Below are 10,577 nucleotides of genomic sequence, written 5' to 3'. Positions count from 1 at the left end.
AAATATTAATTAAGCCAATATTGGGAGCAAAGGAAAAAATTAAACCTGCTCTAAGCTGCAGAAGGCCTGATGTTCAAGGCTGTCCAGCAGTCCGGAGGAAGGAGCTTATTCAGTCACAAAGAAGAATCCTGCTAAAAGGCAGGATCATTCCCAGTATCTGCCTTTCCTGGGCTGGGTCTGAGACACAGGGTAGGCCTAGATAAACCTAGAGGCCGAAAAGACCTCCCAGAACTGCTCCTCACTAGGGCAGAAAGGACAGCCCAGGCACTGCCTAAATGGCCGGTGTTAGTTACTACAGAGCAGAAAGGCAGAAGGCACAGCAGACATGAGCAACTCCACAAAGTCTGTACCTGAGCAAGTATCGAACACCATCACCTGCATCCTTCAAGGGTTCCAGGTAGATCTCCAGCCTCTTGTAGGAGAGAACCAAGTTGAAAAGGTCAAACGCTGGGGACTTGGTAGGAAAAGGTGGAGACTCCAGGGGAGCCTCGGGCATCACGCTGGGGCTCAGCTCTGGCCCACTCCCCTCACGTTCTGAAGTCTGCATCCTGTAACCATAATAATTACCAACATTTGCATTGCACGTCTAGTCCCCAACACACTTCTACCTACTGCTTCAAGTGGCGCCACAGTAAACCTGTGAGCAAGGCAAAGTGAATTATTCAGACCTAAAATCCTGTTCTTTGGACTCTCCGTCCAATGCTCTTTTCCCCACAGATCCATCAAAACTAAAATTCATAAAAACCAAGCATATTTGATCGCTGCAGCGAGGAAGCCCATGAGCTGAAATGAAATGATGTCCAGGAACATTTTTCTCCCACTCTTTACCTGGTTAATTCCTACTCATCCTTCAGGTATCAGCTTAAACATCACTCCCTAACTCTGGCAAGTCTCTGCCAACACCTCCAACTCTGGACTGGGAGACCCTCCCCAATGCTCCCAAAGGATCACGTACTCACCCTAACAGAGCACTTATCACATCACATCGCTTCTTGGCCTTGTGGCTAAGATCAAGTGCAGAGCACGTACCACGTCAAAGTAAAACTCCCTGCTCTTACTTGGCCGCCATTCACGACTGTTTCTGTACACAGTGGGTGCTTAACAAATGCCTGCTGAATGAGTGAATGAAATACCGTGCTCCAGGACTCCCGCCCCATCCTCTAACCCTTCCCACTCCCTTCAGTTCCCAACAACTTCCCGGGCTATCTCTGCCCAGGGCAGTCGGCATCACAACGCCGCATTCCCGTCTGCCCTCTCTGATGAGGAAACCCAGGAGCCTTTACGGTCTTTCCCAGTTCAAAGTCCTACCCTGAACGCTAAGCAGCAAACGAGGGAGCGGAACCTCGGCGAAGAGCAACATAAACCAGTCCCAGGCAATTAGCCGCGACCTGAGGGGATGGTGAGGGGATGGGACAAAGGGGCCAACGGGAGCCGAAATCACCGCAGGCCGAGCCAGGGCGAAAAGGCACAGAGCGGCGCCAGGTAGAAGCCCAGGAAGGGGTGAGGTAGGTCGACGCCCGCACTGGCCTTGGCCAAGACCTCTGCAGCCAGGAGGGCCTGATGGAGCCAGTGCGGCAGGACAGCGAAGGCCACGCCCAAGTTCGCGGGGCCAGCAGGTGGCGGCCCCCGCTGCGCCCAAGCGCCCAACTACACACAGCCTGCGGAGACACGGGGACGCGGGGTGGGGGGGGCCGGCACCTCACGTACCCGGCCACTGGCTCCGTAAGAGAGACGGCAGGTTCGGGCAGGAGCAGGGGGAGAGCCACTGGGCCCCAGAGCGTTTCCTCAGGCCCGCCCCGGCCGAACGCCGCTCCTCCTGCCAGGGCCGTTCGGAAGTCGCAGGTCCAAAAATCTCCTCCGCCTACGCCGCCGCCGCCACGGCCGCTTCCGGGACGTGAATCGCTCTGCGGCTGCGTCCTCATGACGTCATGCCGCTCCGGCTTTAGCTCCGCCCACTCCAGCACAGGTGAGCTCCCCCCCTTGCCAGCACTGCGCCTGCGCGCCTTTCCCCGCGCGCTGCAGGCTGGAGTTACCTTGTCCTTGGCTGGCCGGGTTTCACAAAGTGAGGACCCTTGGGAGCACGTGTTTGGCGACCCTGCACCTCGTTGCCCTGCCTCGCCGCAGGAGCAGTTGGCGAGAGGCTTAACTGAAGAATTTACATCTTCATCCTTTTTCCTTCCAACTTTGGAACTGAACTGGGGACTATGTGTGAGCCCAGGAAAGACGGAAACCGTATCCTGTATGAGATGCCCAGCAGAGCATGCAGTTGTTTCCTGAGTAGCTAGTGTGTACAAGGTCCTGTGCAGGCTTCTCCCAGCTCAGTTCACTTCACACCGTGTGGCCCAGTTAATTTCCCTTAAAGGACACGTCCGATGGCTTTACAGTAGTGACTTGGCGCTCAGGTACGGAGGAGCCAAGCACTGGACCGGACTGAGCTCTTTTTAGACATTATCTAGTCCTCCTCCAACAACCCTATTAGGGTTGTCGCCATTTTACAGATGGGGAATCTCAGACGTGTTAAGGAACTTCTTAGGAACACGCAGCTAAGAAGCAACTGGGAGCGGGAATTTGAAGCTTATGTGTCATCTGACCCCAGCACCCCAACCATACCACACCCACCTTGGTCTGCATTTCCTGGTCTCGTCCTCTGCCATCTTTCAGCTGCCTTTAACTTTGGCCAACTGAACCCCTCCATTGTTACCCTCAAATGCCCCTGGCACTCAAATGTCTGTATCCCTTCCTTGAGTGCCCCAGCTGGAAGTAATCACTTCCCTCTTCAAGCAGCCACACAGCTTTATCTGTACCTCTTTCTCCATGATCTCCTTTCAGAAAGACAGGCCCACCCCTCCAGCCAGGACTCAGCTGTGCTCCAGGGTCCAACTCTTATTTCCTTGGGGCTTTGCTCTAACAGGCCTGAAATCTTGACTCTCATTAACTCTTAATCATCATTTTTAGAGACAAAATTCATGGCAATTTTCTCCTTTAGCCTAACTTTACCCCCTCTTTCCTACCGATTTGGAAGACTCACTGTAAAGTGCTCTCTACTGCTGCTTCCTCGCCCAGTTCACTCTTCACTGCACTGTAGTCCTGCTCCCCTCCATATTACTGGGCTCACCTGTGACATCCTAGCTGCTAAATCCAATGGACACTTCCCAGGCCTCCTTGCAGGTGACCTCGGAAGCACTGGACTGTCTTTCCTTCTTGGCACCATTGTCCACCTTAGCTTTCATGACACCATCCTCTCCTTCTCTCTTTCCTACCTTCAAGGTCTCCTTAGGGCTTTTCTTCCTACCCCTCAAGGTAGGGGCTCCTTTTGCCACCCTTCTTCTGACTCCAGACACTCCCTGAGGATCTCATTCACTCTTGTGGCTTCTGTCGACTAATGTTTCCCGTGTCTATGTCTCCAGCACCTGAAGCAGTACCTGGCACATGGTAGGCATTCTGTTAAGAAGGGTTGCAAGATGTTACCATTGGGGGGTAGTCTGTGGGATCTCCCTGTGTTAGTTCTTATAACTATGTATAAATTGACAACTGTCCCAAAATTAAATGCTTACCCTATGTAGGTATTTTTTTTACAGCTCCCTGCTTTAGTTGACTTTGTCAATTACCTGGCATGCGCCAGTCCCAACATGAGTAAGGTAGGAGGGCTTCTTCTCGGATGAGTTGCTTGGTTGGTTTTTCCAGCTGTAAAATGGGGATAACCATAGTGGTAATCTCAGTGTGGGGCTGTGATGAAAATTAAATGAGCTAAAGTATGTAAATTCCTGGCATGTTATAAGTGTTCAAAAATTGTTAGCAATCATTGTGATTTTTATTTTTACTCAAAGCCCTACCACCACCACCCCTAGCCCAAAAATCAGACAAGAATCCACGAAAGGTCAAAATGTAGAAAGATCCAATTCCCACACATATCACTAAGCTACATACAGAAATCCACTCACCACCCCTTAGAGAAATTGACTTAGCTTTGTGGCTGGGCCAGGCGCATCTGCTGGACTCTGCCTCTCCTCCCTTAGGATGGGTTTTTTTCCTGAAGGCTCCTGGGTCTTTCATGCAGATAGCTTCTGAAGGCCCCTCTTCTTCGTTTCCTAACCTGGCCTCAGGTCTGAATTCCAGGGTAGGCCATCACCACTCCCCACCCACTTCTATCCCCCACCCTGCCCACCCCTCTGTATCTTTCTCAGACCACTCCCTTGCTGGATAGTTTCAGTGGCACCCTGTGACCTCCAGGATAAAACCAAAGCCTGGTGTATTCAACTCTGGCAGTTCCCAGATGTGTCACACCTTCTCCCATTACTGCACCTTTCTACTCCCACCTTCTTTTTTTTTTTTTTTTTTTTGAGATGGAGTTTTGCTCTTGTTGCCCAGGCTGGAGTGCAATGGAGAAATCTTGGCTCACTGCAACTTTTGCCTCCCAGGTTCAAGCGATTCTTCCACCTCAGTCTCCCAAGTAGCTGGGATTACAAGCATGCACCACCACCCCTGGCTAATTTTTTGTATTGAGTAGAGATGGAGTTTCACCATGTTGGTTAAGCTGGTCTCAAACTCCTTACCCCAGGTGATCCACCCGCCTCCACCTCCCAAAGTGCTGGGATTACAGATGTGAGCCACTGCGCCCGGCCCCACATTCTTTAGTTGGCCAACTGTTATTCTTCCTCCAAAATTTAGCTCAGATCTCACCCCTGAAGAAAGACTTCTCTGACACCTTCCCCATCAGCAGCCACTGTCTGGATTAGGTGCCCTTCTGATTTGGCTCTGTGGGACTGCCCCACCCCAGCACTTGGTGGCTCCTCCTCTCTCTAGACAGTGAGAGTCCTGAGGGAACTGACTGTAATTTCTGTGTGTCCAGCATCTAGCACAAACGAGGTACCAACAAATGTTCCTTGAATGAGTGCATGCGTGTCAATTTCCTCTTGCAGCACAGAATTCACATCTCTTTCAACAAAAGCCCCAGAACAATGCCCATTTCTTTTTTATTTTTCTTCTCTTTATTTTTTTTATTGTAATTTTATTTTATTTTTGAGATAGGGTCTTGTTCTGCTGCACAGGCTGCAGTGCAATGGTGCAATCACCGCTCACTCTAACTCCTTGGCTCAAACAATCCTGCTGCCTCAGCCTCCAGAGGAGCTGGGACTACAGGCACACACCACCACACACAGCTATTTAATTTTTTTTTTTTTTTTTTGGAGATGGAGTCTCACTCTGTCACCAGGTTGGAGTGCAGTGGCACGATCTCGGCTCAATGCAACCTCCGCCTCCCAGGTTCAAGCGATTCTCCTGCCTCAGTCTCCCAAGTAGCTGGTACTGCAGGCACACGCCACCACGCCTGGCTAATTTTTGTATAGTAGAGATGGGGTTTCACCATGTTGGCCAGGATGGTCTTGATCTCTTGACCTCATGATCCGCCTGCCTCAGCCTCCCAAAGGGCAGGGATTACAGGCGTGAGCCACCATGCCTGGCCAATTTTTTTTGTTTTGTTTTGTTTTGTTTTGTTTTTGGTAGAATGAGGTGTCGCTATGTTGCCCAGGCTGGTCATGAATCATTTCTTAAAACAATGACTGTGAAACCACCAAGAATGAACTGGACAGAAATTCTGCCCTCTATGAACTCTTAGTTCAACAGGGGACGCTGACTTGACTAAGCCATGATACAAAGCAGGGGATCCTATTCTAACAGTAGGAGCAGAGAGAAGAGGCAGACTTAATCTGAATAAGAGGATGGGGAAAGTTTTCTGTTCAACAATGTAGTATTTAAGCTAAGGAGTCCCCACCCTTCTTAAGAAGAATACATTTTTTTTTCTTTAATGTCCTGAGTACCGGTCAGGCACAGTGGCTCACACGTGTAATCCCAGCACTTTGGGAGGCTGAGGTGGGCAGATCACCTGAGGTCAAGAGTTCGAGACCAGCCTGGCCAACAAGGTGAAACCCTGTCTCTACTAAAAATATAAAACTAGGCCAGGCACAGTGGCTCACGCCTGTAATCCCAGCAATTTGGGAGGCCAAGGCGGGTGAATCACAAGGTCAAGAGACCTAGACCATTCTGGCTAACACAGTGAAACCTGGTCTCTACTAAAAATACAAAAAAACTAGCCGGGTGTGGTGGCGGGCGTCTGTAGTCCCAGCTACTTGGGAGGCTGAGGCCGGAGAATGGCATGAACCCCGGAGGCGGAGCTTGCAGTGAGCCGAGATCGCGCCACTGCACTCCAGCCTGGGCAACAGAGCTAGACTTGGTCTCAAAATAAATAAATAAATAAAAATAAAAATTAGCTGGGCATGGTGACACATGCTTGTAATCCCAGCTACTTAGGAGGCTGAGACAGGAGAATTGCTTGAACCCAGGAGGCGGGGGTTGCAGTGAGCCGAGATCGTGCCACTGCACTCCAGGCTGGGCGACAGAGCAAGACTCCGTCTCAAAAAAATAATAATAGTATATATATCCTAAGTACCTGAAATTCTCCCACTGGTAATTTACTCCAAATAAACTAAAATTAAAACGAAATTTTAGTTTATTTGCAATTCCTCCTCCTTGGCCTCAGGCTGACAGTGGAGAGTAGTAGTATTTGTTTTCTCTTCCAGCAGCTATAGAATTGAGGGATATTATTCAAGAACTTCTAGACATTATTTGGAGGGAATATTGGAGGATACAAGGAGGCTCTAAAAACCAGAAAGGGACAATAGTCATGGCCAGTATCAATGAACAAAGGCCTCCCCTTATAATTAAGAGACAGACCAGCTTGACTGTGCTCTCTCGAGTCTAATTCTGATTTTTCCATAATCAAATTCTAGTTCCTTCTTTCCCTCCTCCAGCATTCTGCCTCAACTCCTGGTGCCACTGATGTTTTCCCCTAGATAGCAGACAGGTGGAAGAGACTAAGGGAGAAAATTAAATAATCACTGAGGATAATAACTTACCTTGACATTTTGCAGAGGTTAGTATTTACATCAACAAGCAAGTAGTGTTTATGGCCCACATGCTTGACTTATAAACCTCACTGTGGCCCTTGGAGAAATACTAGGTGGAAATGCTGAGAACAGGCTGGAGAAATGAGGCAAGAGAGAAGGGACTGTCTAAGCATGCCTCTTCCACCAGATGGCTCCCTTGCCCACTCTTATGGAGAAATACGGCGTTTCAGAAGCATCTCTTTCAACTTCAAGTTTCTGGCTTTAAGCTCTTGTGCCAGCCTCAATGCACTTCTCACCATTTCCACACTATGCTAGATATTTTCATGCTTCTAGCTGTATTAGTTATCTCTTGCTGTGTAATGAACTATTTCAAAACTTAATGACTTAATAAAACAACAATAAGCATGTATTATCTCACAGTTTTTTGGGTTCTGGGTGTTTTTAGTCAAAATCAAGAGCAGCTTGGTGATGGTTTTGGCTCGGGCGCTTTCATAAGGTTGCAGTCACATGTTGGCCAAGGCTGCAATCATCTGAAGGCTTAGTGGGGCTGGAGGGTCAACTCCCAGGGTGGCTTCCTCACAGGGCTGACAAGGTGATGCTGGCACTCTCTCACAGTGACAAGATGGCAGAGGTGCCAGGTCCTCTTGCTTGGGGCTCTCCTGAGGGCTTCTTGAATGTCCTCCTGACGTGGCGAATGCCTTAACCCAGAATAAGAGATCCACCAGGGAGCCAGGAAGGAAGCCAAAGGTCTCTTCTGATGCATCCTCAGAAATCACACACCATCGTTTTCTTTTTTCTTTTTTTTTGGGGGGGGATGGTGGTTGAGATGGAGTCTAACTCTGTCGCCTAGGCTGGAGTACAGTGGCATGATCTCGACTCACTGCAACCTCTGCCTCCTAGGTTTAAGCGATTCTCCAGCCTCAGCCTCCCAGGTAACTGGGATTACAGGCACCCGCCACCATGTCCAGCTAATTTTTGTATTTTCAGTAGAGATGGGTTTTCCCCATGTTGGCTAGGCTGGTCTCAAACTCCTGACCTCAGGTGAGCCACCCGCCTCAGCCTCCCAAAGTGCTGGGATTACAGGCGTGAGCCACCACGCCCGGCCTCCATCTCTCTCTTTTTCTTTTTAGCTTTTATTTTTGTTTTAGGGGTACATGTGCAGGTTGGTTCTATAGATAAATTCCAAATCATGGGGATTCAGTGTCCATATTATTTTGTCATCCAGTTAACGGGCATAGTATCTATGTATTTATAGGTAGTTTTTCAATCCTTAGCCTCCTTCAACTTTCCATCCTCGAGAAGGCCCTGGTGTCTCCCTGGTGTCTGTTCCCTTCTTTGTGTCCATGTGTATTCAGTATTTAGCTCCCATTTATAAGTAAGAACATGCAGTGCTTGGTTTTCTGCTCCTGTGTTAGCTCACTTAGGATAATGGCCTCCAGCTCCATCCATGTTGCCGCAAAGGCTATGATCTCATTCTTTTTAAGGCCTTGGTATATATGTACCATATTTTCTTCTTCTTTTTTTTTTTTTTTTTTTTGAGACAAGGTCTCATTCTGTCACCCAAGCTGGAGTACAGTGGCACAATTATGGTTCACTGCAGCCTTCACCTCCTTGGGCTCAGGGGATCCTCCCACCTCAGTCTCCCAGGTAGCTGGAACTACAGGCATGCATCAACAAGCCCAGTTAATATTTGTATTTTTTTGTAGAGCCAGGATTTCACCATGTTTCTCAGGCTGGTCTCGAACACCAGGGCTCAGGCTATCCACCTGCCTGGGTCTCCCAAAGTGTTAGGATTATAGGCATGAGCCACAGCACCCGGCTGGTACCACATTTTCTTTATCCAATCTACTATTGATTCCATCTCTATTAGGCACCTATCACCTTGCATTTCACTCTATCTCTTGAACATGACTGTTTCTCCATTGTTTCCTAAGTTCCTAACATCAGGGAAACAGATTTAACATTCTGGCAGCCTCAGTTTCTACGAAGTATAGAGCTGTGGCATAATAGGTACTCAATGAATGCTTGTTTAAAAATGAATAAATAACATGGAAAATAAGAAGTTGGTGGGGGCTGGGCACGGTGTCTCATGCCTGTAATCCCAGCACTTTGGGAGGCTGAGGCAGGCACATCATGAGGTCAGGAGTTTGAGACCAGCCTGACCAACATGGTGAAAGCCCGTCTCTACTAAAAATACAAAAATTAGCCGGTCATGGTGGCACATGCCTATAATCCCAGCTACTCAGGAGGCTGAGGCAGGAGAACTGCTTGAACCTGGGAGGCGAAAGGTTGCAGTGAGCCGAGATTGCACCACTGCACTCCAGCCTGGGCGACAGAGTGAGACTCCCTCTTTGAGGGAAAAAAAAAAAGTTGGTGGGGGATGTGGAGAAATCGGAACCCTTGTGCACTGTCAACGAGAATGTAAAATGGTATGGAAAGCATTGTGGCAGTTCCTTAAAAATGGAAACATAGAATTACCATTTGATCCAGTAATTCCACTTCTGAATATATATCCAGAAGAATTTAAAGCGAGGTCTTGGCCGGGCGCGGTGGATCACGCCTGTAATCCCAGCACTTTGGGAGGCCGAGATGAGCAAATCACGAGGTCAGGAGATTGAGACCATCCTGGCTAACATAGTGAAACCTCGTCTCTACTAAAAATACAAAAAAATTAGCGGGGCGTGGTGGCGGGCACCTGTAGTCCCAGCTATTCGGGAGGCTGAGGCAGGAGAATGGCATGAGCCCGGGAGGCGGAGCTTGCAGTGAGCTGGGATCACGCTGCTGCACTCCAGCCTGGGCGAGAGAGCAAGACTCCGTCTCAAAAAAAAAAAAAAAAGAATTTAAAGCAAGGTATCAAAGAGATATATTTGTACATGCATGTTCATTCGCAGATTATTCACAATAGCCAAAAGGTAGAAGCAACCCGGGGGTCCATCAATGGATGAATGGATAAACAAAATGCGGAATATACAGAAGACGGAACATTATTCAGCCTTAAAAAGGAAGGACATTCTGACACATGCTACAGCATGGATGACCCTTGAATACATTATGCTAAATGAAATAAGCTAGTGACGAAAAGGTAAGTACCATATGATTCCACTTCTATGAAGTACCTACCATAGTCAAATTCAGAGACTGAAAGTAGAATGGTGATTGCCAGGGGCTGTAGGGAGGAGGAAATGGGGAGTTACTGTTTCATGGTTCAGGGTTTTAGTTTTGCAAGATGAGAAGAGCCATGGAGATGGATGGTGGTGACGGTTGCACAATAGTCAGTGTAGACCATGTTGTTTAACAATATGAATGGACTTAATACCATCGAACTGTACACTTGACAATGGTCAATTTACAATGAGAACACTTGGACACAGGAAGGGGAACATCACACACCGGGGCCTGTTGTGGCATCAGGGGAGTGGGGAGGGATAGCATTAAGAGATATACCTGATGTAAATGATGAGTTGATGGGTGCAGCACACCAACATGGCACATGTATACATATGTAACAAACCTGCACGTTGTGCACATGTACCCTAGAACATAAAGTATAATTAGAAAAAAAAAAAGAAAATGGTCAATTTTATGTTATGTGTATGTTACTACAATTAAAAAAATTTTAAGAGGCTGGGCAGTATGGCTCATGCCTGTAATCCCAGCACTCTGGGAGGCCAAGGC

At 48.3% G+C, this 10,577-nt stretch overlaps 1 protein-coding gene across 7 annotated transcripts in view; it reads right to left on the bottom strand.

Annotated features, from left to right (window-relative positions):
- ZFYVE27 (zinc finger, FYVE domain containing 27) overlaps positions 1-1,908 on the bottom strand; it is a 24,400-nt gene extending 22,492 nt beyond the window's left edge. For 2 of the 7 annotated variants that reach the window (XM_012000585.1, XM_012000595.1), the window contains exons 1-2: positions 1,704-1,908; positions 351-548 (exon numbers count right to left, since the gene is read on the bottom strand). In XM_012000585.1, the coding sequence (XP_011855975.1) occupies positions 351-547 (197 nt within the window). In that variant the 5' untranslated portion in view covers position 548; positions 1,704-1,908. The remainder of the gene's footprint in view (positions 1-350; positions 549-1,703) is intronic. The other 5 variants (XM_012000614.1, XM_012000623.1, XM_012000605.1 and 2 more) reach the window with 4 other exon arrangements.
- Between the last annotated feature and the right edge of the window lie 8,669 nt (positions 1,909-10,577).

Source organism: Mandrillus leucophaeus, unplaced genomic scaffold (assembly GCF_000951045.1).
Source record: "Mandrillus leucophaeus isolate KB7577 unplaced genomic scaffold, Mleu.le_1.0 Scaffold117, whole genome shotgun sequence".
NCBI classification, from domain to species: domain Eukaryota; kingdom Metazoa; phylum Chordata; class Mammalia; order Primates; family Cercopithecidae; genus Mandrillus; species Mandrillus leucophaeus.
Note: the sequence above shows the minus strand (reverse complement) of the source record. Positions and strands in the feature narration are given on the sequence as shown.